The 22,174-nt window shown below is 42.8% G+C and overlaps 1 protein-coding gene across 1 annotated transcript in view; it reads left to right on the top strand.

Moving 5' to 3' along the window:
- mctp2a (multiple C2 domains, transmembrane 2a) overlaps positions 1 to 20,633 on the top strand; it is a 30,024-nt gene extending 9,391 nt beyond the window's left edge. Inside the window, exons 12-22 of the mRNA XM_076089892.1 lie at positions 104 to 206; positions 297 to 399; positions 507 to 608; positions 723 to 797; positions 1,086 to 1,205; positions 10,874 to 10,993; positions 12,058 to 12,099; positions 16,833 to 16,942; positions 17,042 to 17,151; positions 18,327 to 18,424; positions 20,574 to 20,633. Coding sequence (XP_075946007.1) covers positions 104 to 206; positions 297 to 399; positions 507 to 608; positions 723 to 797; positions 1,086 to 1,205; positions 10,874 to 10,993; positions 12,058 to 12,099; positions 16,833 to 16,942; positions 17,042 to 17,151; positions 18,327 to 18,424; positions 20,574 to 20,633 — 1,043 coding nt within the window. The remainder of the gene's footprint in view (positions 1 to 103; positions 207 to 296; positions 400 to 506; positions 609 to 722; positions 798 to 1,085; positions 1,206 to 10,873; positions 10,994 to 12,057; positions 12,100 to 16,832; positions 16,943 to 17,041; positions 17,152 to 18,326; positions 18,425 to 20,573) is intronic.
- Positions 20,634 to 22,174: the final 1,541 nt, after the last annotated feature.

Below are 22,174 nucleotides of genomic sequence, written 5' to 3' on the forward strand. Positions count from 1 at the left end.
AATTGTTAGAACTACTCACTTTTGTTTTCTATCATCATGGTCGTGGCTTTTTTTTTTTTTTTTTATTAAACAATAAATAACAACTGCTCTTTGTCATTTGCAGGGAAAAGCAACGCTTTTTGTGTTGTGGAGCTCGGCAACAGCAAACTTCAAACTCACACAATCTACAAGACCCTCAATCCGGAGTGGAACAAAGCCTTTACGTTGTAAGTAGGACATCTGGAAAAAAACCGTCCTTCTTATTTTGTGTTGTATATTTTACATGAATAAAGTGTTTCTTAACTCTCATGTTACAGCCCAATAAAGGACATTCATGATGTGATACAGTTGACTCTCCTTGATGAAAATGGAGAAAAAGCCCCAGACTTTTTAGGGAAAGTGGCCATTCCATTACTGACAGTAAGTTTGTTTATGACCAGCCACCACATTACTACTGTGACAGGATTAAGTTGGTCTTACATATTAATATCTGATTTACAAAATACACATTTTTTAATTTCGAAAAGGTTCAGAATGGGCAGGAGATATGCCTGTTCTTGAAGAAAGAAGACATGGGAAATGCATCAAAAGGAACCATCACACTGGTGCTGGACGTGATCTATAACAAAGTAAGGATCTAACTAAATATGTTCAAACCCCTTTAGAAAGGTTATTATATTTCATATCATATAGCGGGAAGTGTGTTAAACTGCAGTGTTTATTGCTTCCTTCTTTTGTCCCAGGTCAGAGCTGGTATCAGAACCTTCAAACCAAAGGAGACCAAATTAACGGAGGAAAACCTGAAGTTCTCCAAAAAGGTCATCTCTATTGATGTTTTTAGCAGAATTTAGCAGATGGAACAAAAAGGCTTGCCAGTATGTTCTCTTCACATCCCAATAGTAAAGTATCCACTACAAAGCAACACACGGTCGCAGTTTGGATCGGACATAGTCAAACTCATTTGTTTAATTGGCTTTAAACATCTAACTTCACAAGTAGCAAATAAGGGATTGTAAAGCTCATTGAACCTCATTGCAAAGTCATAAACATTATGTCCAGTATCAAATGATACTAACTGTTGTTTTGTTCCAATTATTTCCCATTAGGTTCTTGCCCGGAATATATGTCGGGTTCGAAAAATCAGCACAGCAGTTCTGTACACGTTACAGTACATTAAAAGCTGTTTTCAATGGGAGAGCAGGCAACGGAGTCTAATAGCCTTTCTGGTAAGTCATTGCCTCACGTTAATGAACTCTCTTTAAGCCTTGGGGCGAACAAGTTTTGTCCCATTTCACTGCAGCCCAGATTTTAACTCTTTCATTTGATGTGAATTAGATGTTGGGGAGAATCTTTGGTTTAGTCGTTTTCTCTCTCGCTAGTCTTTTTCCCATGAAAAACAATGGCTGCCTTCTGTTTCTATCCCATGCGTATGTGATGGATGTGCTCTATCCTTTAAATCAAACCCCACTTGGCTTTCCTTCAGTTCTGATGACATTAGAGTGCATTTGAAGGGGTGGGGTTTGTGCGTTTGTACATCTGACTTCTTAGCAAAGCCTCCTAGCCCGGGGGACGGTGTAAGGAGGATCACAGTCTCAGCTTCTTTGGGTGGAGGAGTGACAGTCTGCCTCCGAGATTTGAACCTTGTTTAAATGTCTCTGTTTAGCTGTTTTTAATGAGGGTATATGATCTAAGGTCCTAAGCTTAAATAATCTTAAATCACCCCGTGAATCCCCCTCAGTACAGCACATGTAATGTCATGATTAAGAGTGTACACTTGCCATGAAAGCCCTGCCAGCACCGTGTCAGGGTGAGGAAGCGGTCACAGACAGGGTGTGTGAAGAACTCTCCTTTCACCGCCTTTCTTCTGTCTGCTCTGTCTCAGAATGACATGCAATTCATACCTGGTGTATTCTGTAAGCCCTTCTCACTGATCCTGAGGTGCAAATCCCCCCAGGCAATGGCCAGGCTCAATGTATCACAGCCCTTAGAACAGCAAGGCACACAGACAGGAAGACGGAGAACAATGCAGGCGATTGTATAAGGGTAGAGTGGGAGGCAGGCTACTATCTGGGAAAGAAAGTTGGAGAACAGAAAGAGGAAGACAGTCGAGTAAGGGTGCGGTCTACCAAAGGCAGATAGCGAGAGACTTGGAGGCAGGAGAGCAGGAGGATAGGCAGGCTGACAGGTGACAGGTCAGCGGGATGGGACCATCTTCCTCCACCTATAATTAGATCCTCCGCAGGCGATGGGAGTGTGTGGTGGCACACTCTAATCTTTCATTTCCACTTCTACTCCACCTGCTGTTTAGGAGTGCAGCACACAAATAGAGATCTTAGAATGAAGGAAAAAAGACTCGCATGCTCACTACTTTCATCAGGATCATCATTGCTATTGTAGTGGGGTGCTTCCCAATCTAATTTTTGTCAGCTGTGTGTCATCTGCTCCCCGTCAGTGAGTACGATAATTCTTGTGACATTGACTGTAGCTGCTTTGTCCTTTTTTAAAAAAATGAAACAATTGCTCTTTTAAAACTCTAACGCATGATATTTGTAAAAGCAGACAGTAACAGTGTAGTCAGAGTACGCCTTTGTCTGCGATTAGGTGTGCTTCAAAAATGATAAGTGTCAAAGGGGTAATGGCGAGAATTGCCCAAACCGAGTGAATCTGCCACGGTGTTTTCATCACCCACTCGTCAGCATGCTGAGAGTTCAGCGAGGGAAAAGTTCTTTTTTTTTTTTGCAGTAAGTTATATTCTCATCAAGTAACAAGCACAGGGAAACATGCAAATCACATGTAAATATTAAACGCAATTGATAGTAACCGGGAGAAACAAATTCAGAACTTCTTTCAGTGAGAGCAACGACAAGGTCTTGACCGACTGTCATTACACGCCTAGTCCCATGCCGCCATCCACACAAGTGCCTCTGCCCACTCCAAGAGTAGCTACTGTGCAGCCACTCCTCCTCCTCCTCCTCCTCCTCCTCCTCCTCCTCCAAGTCATCATTTGCAATTAAGTTAGTGTTGGGAGCTGTCTAAAGCAGCATGCCACCATGTGCCTTAATGAAAGCAGCTCCCACTCCTATCTTTATATCTTTAGGCAGTGGTAATAAGGTAACTGATTCAGACATTGACAGATGGCCTCTGCTTGCATCTCAGATGTGCATAATTATCCCACTAGTGTCTGCTCTTTTCCACAGCGGCAGGCAGCGCAGGGCTTCTCAGGGTCTGCTGGTAGGAAACGCTGCAGTGGTGGGTCTAGCTTTAATATACATTACAATACATTATTTATCAAGCAGGCAGACCGGTACCCTTTTACACCATATACATCCTGTAATGCATTACCGCTGCTGTGGTTTCTACTGGGACTGCGGGATGCTCGCGTAGTGCTTTACCAGGAATACTCAGCCATTATATCACTCAGTCCCACAGGCCAATTCTCTGACCTCCTCCACACAGCATGCAGTCTACATTTGTATCCTGTTTATGTAGATTCTTGTATGCATTATGAGGTGGTTGTTGGTGGTATTCAAATTTTGCATGAGGGATCACTGCTCTGGTTCATGTTAACTAAGTGAATGGGAATGTGAAGTTCTTTTTTTGGGGGGGGGGGGGGAATAGTCTTCTTTGTTGAAATCAAGACAACTTTTCTCTCATGAGTGGCAGAAAGCTGCAGATTCAGGAACGTCTACATTTACAGATTGATTGTTTATTTAGTTTCCGTGCTATCGTGTGAGGAATGGAAATACTTGCAGTAGTGTCACTGTTTGCGAGTGCAGGAGGTTACTTGTTTTGAGTGTCCATACTGTTTGAAATCGCCTTCGTTTTCCCACCAATGTGTCGCAGTTTTAAAACAGAATCTCTCTAATTGGGTAATGTAACAAAAAAAAAGAAACAAGAAAAGAAAGACATCTCTTACTCATTTAAACAAAGTTCTGGCAAATCCTCATAAACATTTTCATCAGTGAACGGAAATACAAACAAGAAATTTGGATTTTTTCCCCCCCTCTTGTTTATGCTACAATAATGAGCCTAGGATCTGCACTTTTCATAAGTTTGACAACAGCATGTTCCTTTTCTGAGAGAGAAGAAATGTGACAGCTAAAACTCTTCATAAAATAACGGCCTTTAGATGTGCTTTTCACTAAGACCGAGCGAGATGAATGTGCTATACATCAGCAGTGACTGCAGAGGGGTCACCCAGAGTTCTTCGCTGCACACAAGAACAGGACCTGTAGATGGAGCTACAGCACTGCTGGAAACCTGAACGGAGGCACTGAGGAGATCGGTTACTTTGCTCAACATTCGTGGGAACAACTTGGGAGTGAAATCCTCCACTCTGTGCATTACACCAAGAAGCACAAGTTTCGTCCACACCAAAAAAGAAGAAAAAAAGAGAAGCTAAAGGAGCGCGTATTAGACAGCCAAATTAATCTGTTTCAGAAGTTTAAAGTTGAGAACAATTTTGATTTAGATGAAATGGATGAAAGAAAAAGGATAATTTACATTTGAAAGCTGATTTTGAGCTTTGCTGTCATTAGATCGCTTTAAGTATTTAAGTAGAATTAATATTTTAACATATGAGGTACCTCATCTGTCAGGAGTTAGACTAGAAAGAAACCTGTACACCTTATGTGAGTATTTGAACCGTTTTCTTTCTGTCATTGCCAGGTAGCAACCGCTTTAGACATCATTTGACAGCCTGTGAAATGCTGATTGCTTCACATCACACACTGTAAAGATGGCATTTGATGAATGTTTGATGCGATGCAGCTGTAAACACACTTGGCAGCTGCAACGGGGACTTTTTTTGGGGGTTTTGATAGAATCATCGTCTCCCCCAGATGAGGGCAGGACCGGGTCAGATCTGGCTCCAGAGGTCCCAGGAGACCACCTGTGTAGAGCCACAGCAGTCGGGGCCGCTAACCAGAACACCAGCCTGGCTAAGATCAAAGCCGTAATCAGACTTTTGGTAATTGTTCTTGTTAACGCTGTCCCTGAAAGTGAGATGCTCTGTGAGTCTAGGATCTGCCTGTTTGTGGTTTACTGCATTGCAGTGTGGCCGAGCGCTTGTGAGAACAGCAAGACCGTGCACGCCTGTGAGTTGTCTCCTTGTTTCTGCTCTGCATCTGTTTTCTCTCTGTTTGAAAAAGTTGGAGGCCCTTCAGGAATGGGTTTCTTCAGTCTCATGGGGTTATGCTCTCCTTCTCCACGGCTGTGGGAGTTCTCACAGACTGTGTAGTGGGAATGTGTCTAGTCGAGAAAAGATGACAGTGATGGCGATGGTGTGTATTCACGCTTTTGAGTCTGAGATCTATTAATTATTAAATGATAGGCTATGACTACTTGCAAACTGCTCAGCAGTGCCTCCCGATTTAACAGTGTTATTATTTAGCTGCCCTGGCTATGTGTCAGTTGACAGCTCTGGCTGAATGCAGCGTGTAACCTTGAAGCATGTCCCCTTATTAGTGGGTTTAATAAGCTTTCTCTGTTCATATTCACTTCATTAGAGCTGTGAAATAGTTTCTATTTTCATATGTTTTAAAACATGCATTTCAGTTTTGAGAACACATTTGATTCAATTCAAACTGACCAAATTCTTCATTATTATTTTGTATTATCAGACAGTACAAACAAGTAGTGCTCAGATTTATAATAGCTGGCTGCATACTGAATACAACAGGTATTTTCTGTGCATCGCTTGTACTTAGCTTTCTATTACGCAATCTTTATGTATGCTTTGTGTTTAACCCCATTGTGTGTGCCATATAATAATGACTGCCTTTAGCATACTCGCCACCTTCCTGGTCACAGAGGACACTTCTCCCCAGGCAGCTGAGGCGGTGACCTGTCCGCCCCTGAGTGTGGGTGTTTCGGGGCCGGTCTTGGCCCCGACGCGTTAACGTGCGCGTGAGCCGAGCTGACAGGGAGCGAGAGTCAATGCCACTCCCTCCCCACCTCCTCAGGGGGAAACGGCTCGCATGGCAGATCTGTCACCCAGGAGGTCGCTCAGTGTTAACGCTCCCGACACGGATTAAACACTAGTGGCCAGTGCTGGAGTGCAGGGTCAGCGTAGCCACCACTGACAGGCACCACGGGGCCCCCGCCGACTGCCCTGCTCCAGCCTCGCACCGGCGCTACTCTGGCCCTGGCATGTGTCAGACAGGGGGGGGAGACAACGGCCGGAGCTGGCCCTGTGAGCAAGCGCTAATGCTTCACCTCGCACGGCTGCTCTTCCTCAGTGCTTTGATAAAGAGCTGCTATCACGTTTGCACTGCACCGTGCACGCGTCCTCATAAACCGGCATTTGTTTATCATTAGCTTGCCTTTTGTTTTCAAATTGTAAAAAATATAGTGAACATTGAATCAAGGGAAAATAGACTAGCCTATATAACACGTTTATTTTTACAATTTATTTTTAGGATAAGGAATAGTTTGCTATTTAACTATGGTGTTATTACTAAAATATGTTTTTGTTTTTTGTTCAGCTTTTATTGAGCAAAATGTATTACAGTAAATATAAATGTTATATGATACCATATTTTATATAAAAACTGAATTGTGAAATGTAATCCTCTCCAGGACTGTTGGAGCGGATTTCACCCCGCTGAAGAGGGACACGAGATTCCCCATTGTATTGCTCTTACTCATATGGAGCCTCTCTTTCTCTCTCTTCCTCTCTATCTCTCTCTCTCCCCAGTCGATAAGACTTGAGCTGAGCGTATGTGAAATATTTATTCAGCGTTAGCTCAGAGCACCATGGCTGCCCACACACTCTACCTGCCCCGAAGAGAAATCTTATCTGTGCTTCCTCTGCCTCCGACACCCCCTGAAAGCCTGTCCCCACACTGGCCCGAGCTCAACACAAATTACATGTCTCATTGCTCTGCGTTTACAGCTACTTTAAAGCCTGCCGCTCCTGTCCCCAACATAAGCCCTCAGCCAGACTCTGTTTCAGCTGGGCTGGAAAAGAAAAAGACCTGCGTGAGCTGAGCTGCTACTTGTGCCTTTGATTCATTATTAATCTCTTTTTTTGTATTTTAATTGAGGAAGTAATGCAGATTAATTGTACTGCCCTTGATTTCACCCAGAAAAAACCCCATCTCTATCAGAGTAAAGACTATTCAAGGTTTTTTAGAGGTTCCTATTTATTTGTTTTTTTAAATAACAATCATTGTAATACATTCTATATATCATATTTGCACATTGTCACACACACACACACACACAGATATTCGCTTTTCTCTGTCCATTACATACACACAAAAAATGCAGAAACAACCATACACATACGTACACAAACCCTGCAGCCTGTTAGTCAGTCTTGTTAAACTCTTTCAGTATATGTTCACGTAATCTGGCATCCGGCCACAGCCCCCATGACTGACCCTCATAATGCTGGCTGGCGCTCTCCTCGCTTTGTTTAGCTTTCCAAGTGGAGTGGAACTGAAGAGAGTAATGAAGACACAGCCACGATTAAATCTTCCGTGCTTTTGGATAGTGCGTAGTCTTAAGAATAAGGGTATTTTGGAATGTACCACGTTAAACAAACGGTTGTTTTTAGTTGGCTGTTTTCGTAATGATATTGTGTGGCCTCATGCTGTGACATTACACTGAATTGTCTTTTCAACAGTATTATGTGTGTAATACACTGATGTGACGCCTATATTTATAACCCGTTATCTGCTGTAGTGTATAAGGAGAGCATTTGGCAGCCTTGCAGTCTGGTGGTACGTCTGCCAGTCAGTAGTTTGGGTTGGTAGACTGGGCAACCCCCTCCACTGTTAATCAATTTACAGGATGGTAGAAACTCTTGTAGAGGGTGTCTTTGTCCCTTTGTTCCTGCTGCGATCTCTTCTCCCTCTCCTGGGAGAGTGTGGGTGGTGGGAGCTGCCATGCCTGCTCAGCTTTAAGTTATTTTATTCACACTTTTAATCGCTGAGTGCTTTATTATTAGGTACTGGATTCTGCTGGCCAGGGGATCTGCATGAGAAGGCGCAGAATGCATTTAGAGGAATCATATTAATGGCACTATAAAACAAATCTGTCAGGCTGTTCTTAACCCTGCTGGCAGAATTGCTCTGCCCAGGGTTGCCCCCTTCTCCAAGCGCTTACAGGTGGCTAAGGAGAGTGCATCTCCATCATCTACTCCACCGTGTGCTAATAGTTTTATGAATTCATTCTTTTTTTCCCTCCCTAGGCACCCTGTGCATAATCATACAGACATTTTTCAGCTAAATGGTGTTTGTCAAGGGAGTTTTCCTACATTAGAGACACTTCTCCCAGACATACATACTAACACTTGTTCAATTACAAGTCGTTTGTTATCCAATTCTGCTGTGTGTAAACCTAAATGCTCAGGTGTGTCATTAATTATTACCTCCCTTGCTTTTGTTTGTTGCTTTATGGCCTTTTTGGTTAAATAATTATTCTTTTTCACCACTCATACCGCAGCATGTTAGCATTGTCGTGTTTATAAAGTTCAAGGTTTTACTTGTCATGCGTAATTTGTTGACGGACGAAAAAAATACGCAGTCAGGCCCTTAAGACTGAAATGGAGCCTCTTTGATGGCAATTAAAATGTGGATTCGTTTTTTATATGAATTTACACTTACGCCTGAGAGGTTGCACTTTGTCCAACATGTCCTTTAATCACTCAGCTGCTTGCTAATAAAACATAAACCACTTAGTGGGGAATTAGTTCTGTCTCCGTTTCACAGAAACTCTGGAGAATGTGGGGAGACAAGGGAAAGGTTTAGTCCTGCCTCTGCTCATTACTGCGGGATGTCTGACGGCAAAGTCTCAGTCTGTGCACCTGAGTGAAGGAATCCGAGAGCTTTTCCCAGATGTTTCTCTCCATCGTTTTTATTAGTGTTCAAAAAAAAAAAAAAAGCATGTAAATTCTGAACACATGGGCTGACATACCATGAGGGAGGAATTGAGAAGATATTTCTGACAGTTTTGGTTTATACCCTAATTTAAGCACTCAGTTTAGACACTAGGCATTGTATTTCTGTAGGCTTTTATCTTGTCCACTGAGCCAGAACGCGGTGAGCAGAAATTTGCATTAGTGGGCGATTATGAATACCTGTGACAGATTCTCTCTGCCGGCTCCCTGGGCGGAAATGAATTGGCTCCCTCTGTTGACTTGCACAGGAAGACAGAGACCAAGCAATTAGACTTTAGTGGTTAATGTAGCAGCTTTTGCAGGGAGGGCAAGGAGGTTCAACATTCCTGCTGGGCTCATGTCAGTTTCCAGGCACATTCCCCCCCCTTCTCTTTCTCCTTTTTTATGAGAATACTGGGAATATGACAAGCTACCTGTCCACCAGCCAGCTGAATTCCTCTGGGGTGAGAGAAGCGTCGCTTTAGAGTCGCCTCATGGGAACTGAGGTGACAACACATGACGTAGGTTATTCATAACAGAGATGAGATGTGCTGCAGCTACCTCTGCACATCATGCATATTCATTGTTTACCTTTTTTTTGGTCCGCCACAAGCTCTGGTTAGTTGCTGCATACGTAATTCAAATGAGCTCTACGAATAACATATTGTTCCTAATATTCATTTATTTATACCTTGGTCATCCTGCTGTGTTTCTGCATTATGCTTTGACTCACCCACTATCTCCCAGGTTGTATTGAGGGATAATAAGCAGTACAGTGGTGACGCCTAGGGCAGTTGGGCCACAGTGTTGTCTGCATTACTCACGGTTCACGTTTCCCTGGTGGCTGTTTGAACCTAGGCCTGGTGTGGCAGTAGGTAGACCGGCCCCCAGAGCACCATACACAGACTCTGTGCTGTTGCTATGACAGGAGCAGTCTGCTGTTTACAGACCTGCTATTGAGGCCTGAAGGCCCCAGTGGTTCACATCCTGTCTCGGGCTTAACTCGAACATATTGTTCATAGTCTAAGCACCCTCAAGCACTTGGAGCCTAGACCGCACAGTGCTATCATCGTGTGGGTTCAGCTTAGCGGTTCTACTGTTTTGAAATAAACTTTGTAAAAAAAAAAAAAAAGAAAAGAAAGTAGAAGTAATGTAACTCTGCAAAAGGATGCATTGAAAACGTTGTATATAAAGCATGAGGAACAATTTACATTGTGAAAGATGTCTGCGGCAAATATAAGTGGACCATATGTTGGATGTATTGGCACATAATCACACTCTAATAGATTTTAAGATTCAACTTACTGTGGGGGACATTTTTTTTTCATCCCTGTCAACCGGCTGGTGTGATCCTCCTCGCACATTCCTGATAATTTCAGTTGGAGACAGACTAATTAGGCTGTCACTAAATGGGTTTAAATGCAGCCGTCCAATTAGTGCTCTGCTGTGAAATGCAGTGGGTGTTGTGCAACGTGCTTAGCACCACTCCTTTACAGAATTATGAGGGATTACTCATTCAGTGTGATCCATCTTATTTCTACCAGGGGTCTTGGCTTTTCTCAGTATCATCGCCATGGAGGGGGTAAATGTTGCAAATGCTTCTCCAGTTGCCATATGCGCCTCGTCAGAGAGCCTCGCTGCTTCCGAATCTAAGAGGATTTGATGTGCTAGTTAAAAGACAGCATACCATGCCTATCCATGTCATACTTTCTGTTCCGCAGTAAGGCACTCTGCCAGCACAGTGTTATTGGTGTATATAAATAGGATTTCAAGATATTAAAAGTTGTCCCTGAATGTCTGTTACTTTCAAACCACTAAGAGTAAAATCTATTTGCCATCGGCTGTAAATCTCAGAGGCTTTACGGGCTGTAGTGCTTTTCATGAGATTTAGAACGTGGTTAAATCCATTATATATTTTGTTTTGGGAACAGGCTTGCTGAGATTTGAAAGCTAGGTCCCTGCTACAGTGTGATGGGATTTGCGTTCCACTGTCATGTCCTGTCTTCTCAGATCTTCCTTGTGACGGTGTGGCACTGGGAAGTCTTCATGCTGCCCCTCTTCCTGCTTCTGCTCATTGGCTGGCACTACTTCCAGCTCTCTACAGGGAAGGACAGCTCCAACCAGGACCCGGTGAGTGACGTGGACTCCCAACTCTCCAGAGCTCATCCATACACAGCTGTAGATGCATGTCAACTCTGGTCAAACCCTGTTGGAATGAAATCCTTTTGGCACACAGTGGGCAGATTGCAGTTTTAAAGTAATGTCAATTAACAACTCTTGCACTTACATGTAGACTGTATAGTACAAGAGATGATCTATAAAATGCACCTCACAGTACAGCCAGTTGTAGCAGCTTTCCCCATTTATAGCTGCTTGAATTAGTTTCTACATTTTCTCAAGAGGCCCAATGAAACACCAAGCAGTAGGAATCAAATCACTGTAAATGTGTGTATTGCCTATAGTCTGTTGATTTAGTATTGTCACATCTGTAAATGCAGGACTATAGTTCTCTCCACAACACGCCACTATCTCCTCTCTTTCTACTGTTATGGAAATGATGTTTGCCCTACACATGTCTGTGAAGGTTAATGCTGTTCACACTTCCGACTGCCCCCCAATTTCACTGTGTTGTAAGCCTTCTCACCGGCCAGCCGAGGGCCTGGCCTGCTCACACACCCTCCCCAAAGCCACATCCCCGGCCCGGTGATTGTGTTTATGGCTGCTGGCAAAGATGCCGTCCCTGGGCAATGTTAAAGTCCAGGCTCACCCTCATATCCAGTGTTGAGACACTGCCACCCCTCTGTGACCCTCTGGCCGGCAATGACACAGCTCTGTTCCGAGGCAATGTCACAGTGTGCAACACATTGGGGTCAGGGATGACTTGATATAAAGTGATCTAGGCAACAGCATCCAAATTAAATGTGTTTTTTTTCTCTTTCTGTTTTTCTGTGTGCTTATGTTGTGGAGAAATGAGATTGCTTTGGTGTGACAGTGCTCTTGTGAGGAAGGCCCTCTTTCACCTCTCCTTTTGTGTGAGGTCACCCCTGTGATGCAGTCTCTATGGAAACAAGCCTCTCCCAATAGGGGTGAATGTACTCAAAGAAAATTTCATTACTAGGTGTTTGTTAAAAATGCTCCAGTGCCCACATGTCCCGTTCGTTTGAAATCACCCTCTACCCTTTATTTTCTCTTAGGTGAACACGAGCATGGGTGACGACGAAGAGGAAGACGAGAAGGTATTTTATCTTGTCTCCTTCTAACATTTTACGGGATAATATGTTTTGGTGGAATGTTGTCGCTTTTCATTTTGCAGAATAAACATAAATACATCTTTTAGGATAAACCATGAAAACAAACAGTTTTAACATTACGCAGTGACATTGCTCAATGGCTTGTGTAAAAATCATTTTGGAACTCATCAGAAAGCGTGAACCCTGCTAATATTTCTTTCTGAATAACCAAGGTTAAATCAAACGCATGACAATGTCTGCATTGCCTCGGCTGGGTACAAATTCCCGATACAGCAAATGGCTGTTATTCTTATACAATAAACACTTGCTTCTTGGAAAATAGATCATATTTGACCAAAGAACCATACAGGTTCTACTATGTATTTTCTGACTATAAATAGAAATATTTTCATGCATCCCCAAATGAGGGCAACATCTCTGAAACAGTTGCAGCATGTAGATCTTTATTCTGTTCCTCTGGTAATTCAGTGTCACTCTACAAATGCACTCCGCCGAGATACTGCAGCCCTTTGAAAATCTATAAATCAAATTTAAACAGCACCGTCAATAGATTTTTCACAGCTGTTGGGGTTAAGTCGGTCGATTTAAAAAAGAAATATTTTTTGTACCATCATTTTCTTAATGGTCATTAGTTGAGAATGACCTTTTACAACCAGAACAAATGAACAAAGTAGAATAACACAGCAGTAAACTTTACTTTGCCCTAAAGGTTATCAGTCACTTTCACTTGTTCGTTTGTGAGAAATCATGGATGATCATTTTTATTAATGTGTCTCTCTCGTGTCTCTTGAAAAACAAAACAGGAAATCTTTAAGTAGCCTGAAAATTTATACTTCCCCACAGCACATAATATTCAATTACACTCGTCCCACTGTTTTCTGTAAAGAAAGAAGAGTTAACAGGGATGTGTATTATTGCTTTATGGCAATGAAGTGTGGAGCTAACGCAAAGCCTCCAAGCAATGACCCTTGTGCTGCGTGTCTAGGCCCAGGATTCATATCCATAATGCGCTCAATATATTCTGCTGTGATGACCTGAGGCTATGAAAAAAGCCAGCTTCTTTTAAAAACGCAGGCACATCCACCAAATCCTGTCTGAAAGGATGGGCTAATTCCCAGATGAAACTCGCATGATATGTCTGCACACACAAAGTGGGAAGCCGCACTTGCTTTCATTGCTAGGAACAGGCAAACTGGTGCTTAAACAAACAGCAGTGACACCGGAAATTCTGTGTATTTATGAATATTGAATCGGACAGGATTACCGTTACGCACTGAATTTAATATCATAGCTATATAGAATGATTATTACATTTATCTTTACCTTGAAACCTCAATATATAATAGAGGAATGTTGACCATTTATTTTGCTAAAAAAAAGCAGTGTCTTCAGACAGGTTAAAGATTCTCTCAATAAGCTGCATGTGTTTGCGAACTCTTAACGCTTTTTGAAAGGTTTTCCATGAGCCTCCCTAAGCCCTTTCACACTCAGAGGAAATGAAATATCTCCTTTCATTTACTAATTAAGCAGTCACCCATGTTTGTTTTAAGCTGTCAGCTTTAATTTAAAGTGGCTTTTTTGAAAGTCTTGTTATGGTCTTGCTGTCACTTGAATGTGATATCATGCAGTTAGATCAAGCAGTGTAGCTTTACACCTCCTATCAAAGTCTTCTTGAAAAATATTTGGGGTTAAAGAGTGATCAGTGTTAAATTTGATGACTTCAAAGCCTTTGCTTTCCCCCCCCCTAGTCTTTCCTCTCACATGCGAATAAAGGCTTTTCCCTCTGAGAAGGTTATGATTACCACTCAAATATGTTTTTTATCCCCCTTTTTCCCCCTTGAGGAAGGAAATATTTAAACCTCAGACAGAGCAGCAAGAATGTGAAGGCATGACGTTAAAGAGAGACGAAAGGCACGGCAGTGTTACAGCAGGATAATACAGAACAGATTCTCTGACTGTGAACAAATCTGTCCTCAGGGAAAGAGACAGCTTACAAATTATGTGTGGGCAAAGTGACTTCCCTTTGGCCTTAGGTATCAATTGTGCAGATAGACCATATTTAATCATAACATAAAGAAACAGAGAGGCAAAACAAGTCCATAGATCTCCAATAGAAATGAAAAGGGAAGATGAAACGGCCCTTTCATTGCCCCCCGGCTGGCAGTGCTGGTCTGGGGTTGACTTGCTCCCAGTGCCTTGCCCGGGGGAGTTTGGGGGGAGGGGGAGGAGGTGATTGTGGGGGTGCTAGACTGGACTATGGGGTTACTCCATCGCTCACCCGATAGTCCACAGTCACCGCTGGGTCTCCTTGAGCGCACCAGTCAGACAGACTGCTGGTGTCACGATCTGTGGCGTCCATTACTAGAGCTACCGCACAGGGACCCACCAACACATTAGAGCCTCTGAGAGCCTCTGAGAGTTTTATCCCGGCAAATTGTTTGTTGGCTTATCTCATCTCCATGTGAGATCATTTTCCTGGAACAGGTGTTTTTCATTTAGATGCACTTCTTATCTTTGTCAAAAAAAAAGTCACTAGAATGATATTCGGTCTCAGAATTCAAATTTGGCACAGTTTATTCTAATTAGAATGATGCTAAATGAGCTTTTTCCAGCCTTTGATAACACCCCACATGTCTGTGAGAGTATGTTTACCTTTGTGCAGCAGATCAAATTGGTTCTCCATTACCGCACCTTAAAAGCAAGCTTTTACAATTTTATCTGAAATGAGAATATGATTTCACACAGGTTTTCTAATCAGTGGACATTTAGGATTCATTTAGACCATCCCCAGTTTACCCATCCTTTTCCATTTCAGAGGGAGATCTTTTTACTATTTTTTGTTTTCTCTGCACTCATGTACACTCTGAAAGAAAAATGAACAAAGATAAAGAATATTATCCAAATGATTAATGTAGGAAGGACTTCAGTTTTGGTCGCTAAGGAGATGGAGGACTTGAAGAATCTTAAAGCGCATGAATAATGATAATCACGAGAGCTTTGCCTGTCGATGCATACTTCAGAGTCTATTTGTCTGTTTTTCCTTTAAGAAATGAAAGACAATATGGTGTCTCTTTTTTTTTCTTGCCGGAGCTGTATTTCTGGCTGAATTTACCTTGCAAGTGTCTCAAGTGCAGTTAAATAATGCTTCATATCTCTTATTAGGTAGGAATTCTAAATTGCGTAATTGGGTCGCTTAAACAAATGTAAATGGTAAAATGAAAAGGAATGTGAGCCGAACTGATGAGGCTTAATATCCAGAGAGCTATCATTTGACAATGCGAGGCTCTCTGCGTCCATCAGCTGCTCACGGCACAGATTGTAATGGCTTTCAGCAGACTCTACCAGTGCTCCCCGCTTTTAAAATAAACCGAGGACAGAGAGCTCAATTAACACCTGATGTGGAGTAAAGGACACGTAGGAAGGTTTGCTCAGCCCCCCCCCCCCCCCACTGCAGTGGAGTGGAGTAAGATGACGCATGAACACAGACAGTCCTCTTTCCCCATGATGAGACCATGAGATGTTGATCTCAAAGAAAGCATATTTGTGATAGTTTTCCCTTTTTTGGACAGTGCTGAGCCTCCAGTGTCGGTCCAGACCCCAGCCTAGTGGGGGGGAGGCTCTGCTAGTGTGGGAATTGCTCTCTTCCTGCGCCTTTCGTTGAGAAGAGTGGGCCTGACGGTGGGGAGTCTCTATGTGCTGGCAGGCCGTGTGTTCCCAGGGGCTGCCTCATGAAGCTCTGATAAAGGCATTCTGTCTGGACCCTGTCAATGCACACAGGCCGCGGCTCCGGCTGACTTGTAACATAAACATATAGACATCCCCAAGCCTCCTGCTAGGGTTCATCAGAGCGCCCTCCCCCATCACTCTCATTCCCCTTATTCCCTCTCATTCTTCCTCTCCCGCCCTCTGTCATCATTCCTGTCATTATTTCCTCCTTTTGATGTGAGGCTTCTCAGCTCTCTTTAGCTTGTGTTACTTGTGTTATCTCTAGTCAGTCCTCTGCCTCTGGAAGGCTTCACACCCGTTGTTATTTCTAGCCTTGATGGGATCACATTTATTTTTTTATTTTGAGACCACTCCAACCCCCCCTTACGTGTTGATTTATTTCTTTGCCTGGCTCAGTCATTATTCTATCAGTGCATTAAAAGCACATAATACTTTATGGGCAGTGTTAGTTGACACGTAGACAAGAATCATGCCAGTGAAAACATCCAACTGGTGTTTTAAGCAGGGTGAAGTGTTTTTCTCACGCGTAGAAAGTGTTCGGGTAGGTTAGAAAGCCTGACAGATTTCTAAAAACATGTTCAAACTTGTCCCGTGCAGGCTGCTGGAAAGGAATCTTTCCTAAGTCGTGAAGCCCCTGCTCTTCTATAGTCGTCTAGTCTGGCTGATTGCGGATGGCCATTTTGTGTACTTTTCATCTAGCAGAGAGTCTTGATTGTGCTGCACTTGTGCAACGGCTCTATTGTGTGTGGCGGACAAAAGCTGAAATCTCTCAGCCATCCACATAACCGCTTCAGAGCACTGAGTCTGTCTCATCTTCTAAAGCATAGTCTGAAGATGTACAGTGTTTGCTCATTATGGGCCATTCAATAGATAAATCACACATAATAGCACAGCAGAGATAAACTGCTCTTTGTCTACCCTGCCCAACAACTGACGTGCAGTGTACCTCATCAGTCTCTCTGCATTTTCTTTTTTGTTTGTTTCCTTTTTAGGAATCCGGAAAAAAGGGTTTGATGGAGAAGATACATATGGTGCAGGAAGTAGTGCTGGTTGTCCAGAACGTTTTGGAGGAAATCGCAAACATCGGAGAGCGAATCAAGAAGTAATTTGACCGTTTTATATTTATCCTACAAAATATCTTTATGTAAAAAAATGTTTTAATAGATCTTCAAATGAATCTGACACACTATTTCTTTTATAGCATATTCAACTGGTCTGTTCCCTTCTTGTCATGCCTGGCCTGCATGATGCTGTTTGTGGCAACTGCGCTGTTGTATTTCATCCCTCTGCGATATATTGTGCTGATATGGGGTAAGTTCTACATCTAACAAACACTGTTTAATTCGTAAAATTGTAAAAAAAAAACAAAAAAACATTTGTGCAATCAAAACTTTATTCTGTGAATACCTAAAGCTGACAAACTCCCACTATTTAGATCCATCATTACTGTGACCAAAACACACTGACAAGCATATAAATCAATGCCCATGCCATTGTTGTAAAACAAAACTCTTATTCAAGCTTCCTAACTGCAAATCCATGATTTAATAAAGTACAGTAATTTAAGAACTCTGCCATGCCTACACCTCTGCAGATGCACAGAGATCAGACAGCTGCAGAGGTTTGCTCCGCTCAGTGTGGGCTGATGCAGCAGAGGCGAGGCCTAAGGTTTGTGTGGAAACAAAGCAGAGATAGAGTAGCAAGCTGCATATAATACATGATGTCCTTGGGCAGTCTGTAGGCTCCTGGTCTAGCCTCTCATTATCCGCTGTAGTCATACAGAATAGACAGTCATCTCAGTGGTCAGGGAGATATGCTGCCCTTAACGGGCTCTCCTCCTCCAGCTGAAAGCCCACAACCACTGTACTTCCACACTGCCTTCAACACAATCGATACCAAAAAACCATCATATCAAACAAAAAACACACAGCCTGAGACACTCCTCTGCCTCCCCAGTTAACCCCCATCTCTGTGGTTGCAAGGCAAGCCTTTCAAGTTGCTTGCACATATTTAAGTCCTTAGGTTCTTTGTCTGCATGTTGAGGTACAGGCGGTACCAAGCTGAGAATATAATGGTCCCATTACAGGACCCTGGAGATAGTGTTTTTTTTCTCTCTCTGGTATGCAGCTATGTGCAAAGTAAATATAGATATGCTAGGAATGATTACGTTGAAGCAAACAGAAGTGAGGAAAAGTTTTCATAAATGCCTGCGTCTTATTTTCAAATCGCTGTTATCATTATTCATCTGCTTTAATTGATTACATATTGCGTTACCTCGTCTTCATTGTATTGGTCCGGCTTGAATTCAGTTTGTCTAAAATGAATCGATTGAAACCGCATCATATAACGCAGTTGCTGACACACTGGTGGGAACTCTATAGAGAACATAGATAGAGTTACACAACTCTTTTTATTTATTTTGGACACTGTAAAGAATGCTGGTTGGTGTGACACCTTTATTTATTAATGTGTTCTTGTTTTCACAGGTGTTAACAAATTTACCAAGAAGCTGCGCAACCCATATACTGTTGACAATAATGATATACTGGATTTCCTCAAGAGGGTGCCTTCTGATGTTCAAAAGGTAAGGGTCCAATTTTGCATACAGATAGGGAAGGAATTCCCTGAAGACGTCTGCATTATTTGCTGTACCAGAATTCCCAAGTGTTGCGGAAATATATCCTCTGGCTTTGTTTGATTATTAATGGACTCTCGCCTTTAAAGCAGCCCTGGCCCAATTATTCCTCAGCGCAGCTCCATGTAGTCGCCGTATTGCCTGCGTGAGGAGATGCTCAGATCTGTCCTCAGCCATATTGCTGCAGCCTCGTCCGTTATTAGCAATTTTGTCCGTCTGATTGAAGCGCTGTGACATTAAAGTCGGTGATTGGCCGAGGGCTGGCAGAGGGCTCCTGACGTCGCCGACTGTTGTGTCAGCGCAGAAACTCTGATGTGGCCTCAGTCACTTCAGGGCGGCAGAGTCAATTAATGTAGTCGTGAGCCCCAGTCGTCTTGCTGGGTGCCATATGTGATTACATATTAGCCATGGCTGATATGTCATTTGCATTTACATCACAGAGCTGAGGAGAGCTGTCAGGGTCTTGTAAGTGGTGCTGGGTGCTCGCCGTTCTCTGACTTAGAATTTTGCTCAGCCAGGAAATGAAGTGCCACACAGTGCCTTCATCTCCCAGGTAACTCGCCAGACTGAATTCAGCGAGAAAGCCTGACAGTCTGGATCTGGAAAGACACTCTCACCCCAGTCTGTTTCTCTGCGGCACCCTTGATGTCCTCCTGCAGCAAGCCATTGCTGACTCCTCTGTGATGTTGGAGGGAGCCTGTGTTGTTTGCGATTTGGCTGACTGAGTTGGCAAAACAAGGTGGTGAATACATTTTGATTCGGAATCCTTTGTATGTCTTCTTCCCCATTGGGATACAATGTTTGAGCTTTGAAAATGACTCACTTTCAAATCTCATGGAAACAATACTTTTTAGCCTGGTTTAAAGGAGAAAGTACATCTTGAAAATAGCTCCAATCATAAAAAACAAAACACCCTTAAGATTCATCATAAGTACGTTTCATTATGTCCTGTGAAAAATAACCTTAACATCATATACACAGGAGACCCAAAACAATAGACCACATATTTTGTTTTTGTTGACTTGGAACTTCAAACCTCTGATAGGTGTGGACACAAAAACACCACAAAGGCTGAAAATTGACTCCTGTCTTTCTTGCAAATGTGACTTGGCAATTAGTGCCTGTGCACATCTACAAAGTCTGCCTCAAACGGGGACTTCTGACAACACTGTGTCTGTCCTGAAATAAGAAGCATCTGTCAGTTCTGAGGACAGTTTCATGTTCTGATGCAGGAGGCAGTCACTTTGTTCCCACATTCCATCTCCCATTCTAATAATGGAGAGCAGCTAATTAGCATATAGTTCTTACCTTTATTCAACAGATTTACCGTATTGTTGGAGCTCAGCAAGCATGCTTCAAAAGCAACTTTTCAAATTCCAGCTCTTCTCCTTTTCAGTTTAACCTATCATCAGTCCTCTTTGGATTATGTAGGCAGTTTTAAAGGAAAATGGACAATTGAATCACATTTTTTAATGTCAAAGAGAACATGATTCTACAACATACATTTATTTTGCAAATCCATTTGAACATCAAGGCATTTCTGGAAAAATAAATACTAAGACATTCGCCAATCTATCTACAGCTTAATTCCACACATGTAACTAGCTGGAAAAAAAAGTCTAAATGTCACAGTGCAGGTCTTGTTTTTCTGTGAAGAAATCAAAGTCACACCAAGGGGCTGTAAAGCCACGAAGAAAGTTACACATCAACTGATTACTCAAACAACACTCGCTTCATACAGTTCTACAGTCTCAGGCATCAACAAAGTTTTCTTGAGGGGACATAACTTTCAGTGATTATTATGCAGTTTGCAACTCCCTCACTGGCCTGGCAGGTCATCCCAACAGTTGATTTCTGTTTCTAATATTGTGATTGTGGTGCAGAATGAGGGGGGCGTACACTGGTACGGAACCCTTGACTCTTCAAATCCTTCCTCCCTGTGATTAATCCCCTCTGCTCCTGTGTTTAAAAAATGATTCATTACAGGCGAGCCCGCCTCGCTTTCCCCTGCACCAGCTCTCCTCAGGGGAGCCATTACCGTGCGCTCCACTGAGCTCAGATTACCTGCCTCTGACCAAACTCCTGTTTGTTTTTACAGGTGCAGCACAGCGTGCTGAGAGCGCCCACCAGCCAGAACCAGCCGCGGAAGAAGAGGTAAGCGTTGCTGGATGAAAGGCTGGTCTCCTTTTGAATACGCTACGATGCAGTCCACCTGACAACAATGCTCCAGTGCCAGCAGAGCCCCTGACCCATGTGCACCCCCCTCCCTCCCTCCCCCTCACCATACCATCCTAACTCTGCCCCCTGCTGCTGAGGGGCAGCCAGCCGCTCTCTGGCTGGTGCGTGTGTGCCACCCCCCCCCAGACAGAGGCTGTGAACTGCAGCAGCTAGAAGGGCAGCACATGGCGCTGTCAATCACAAGCCTGGAGGTAAAGAAAAGAGAGCGCTGCAAGGCTCAGCCTTCATCTTTGGATATCATTTAGAAAAGGAATGAAAATCGTCGGGTTTGGCTTACCTTAGACCTCTAATGTATTGCTTCTTTTTAAATTCTCTTTTATTTACTTTGGAACTAAGAAATTTGCCTTCCGGTCAAGTTAATACAACTTCAACCGAACATGGAAATGTTTTTCTTTATTCATGTGTTAATAGAATTAAAGATCAAAAGGTCATATATCTCGCAATAGATTTTTATGTTATAATCAAAATATGTTTTCTCGCACATTTAACATATTAGGACAGAGTACTGAATGCTATTGTTTTTGTGGTAAGGATTTAATGTATATAATATAATTCTCTCAGCTTTCTTATTTTTATGTCGGCAACAAATATATATTTATGTATTGCATGTGCTTTATTTCCAGCTGACTTTTTATGTCACTGTATTAATTTGAGTTTTATTTTCACCCGGTATCTTGTCTGCTTCATCAAATGGAGAATTTGCAGGAGTCCTGAGTAAAGAATCTTGATCAGTTTGAGCTCTTGTTTTTTGCCTGTGTTTTTTCAATAACTGCACTCTAGTGAGGATGGATTACACCACTTCTTTACTTGAATACACAGTAAACACATCTGATTACACAACACAGCCATTGGAACAGAGCTCACACACCGGCCACCGCTGTGCCTTGGTTACCGAGCTCACATCAAAGCTGTGTAGCTCCAGTGTGCTTCCTAATGCATTGCTTTGTTGCCTTCTCACAATAACAGGGTCCAGATGAGAGAGAGAAAGAGCTCATCTCACAGAGAGTACTCTCTCCATCCTCAGCACTTAGTGCTTTACATTTCCACTAAAATCACCTGGTCTATCTAATGGTTACACACACACACACATACTGTTTTTTTTTTTCCATCCGTCTCCCCACAATACGATTTCCAAGAAGAGGGTGTAGTATATCCTCTATAAATGTTCTCATCCATATTTAGTTTACATACAAAAAATATATTATAGACACTTCTGGCCATTTCTGTTTCTCACATGAGTGCCCTACTGAGAAAGGGAAAAAACAACTATTTATATTAGCTGCAGTAGTCTACATAAGAGGCAGTTCACCATGTGTTTCCTCCTTTACCTTCTCTCTGTCTCTCTGATAGTAGACAAATGGCAAACACTCTTTTAAAGTATTCAGAGTAAGAACCGAAGTTGGGCTGAACTGAGCCTTGGACCCCACCACTGGGAGTTTGTTCTAACTGATTGGGGGACTG

Source organism: Anarhichas minor, unplaced genomic scaffold (genome assembly GCF_050575085.1).
Source record: "Anarhichas minor isolate MPS153535 unplaced genomic scaffold, ASM5057508v1 ptg000011l, whole genome shotgun sequence".
NCBI classification, from domain to species: Eukaryota; Metazoa; Chordata; class Actinopteri; order Perciformes; family Anarhichadidae; genus Anarhichas; species Anarhichas minor.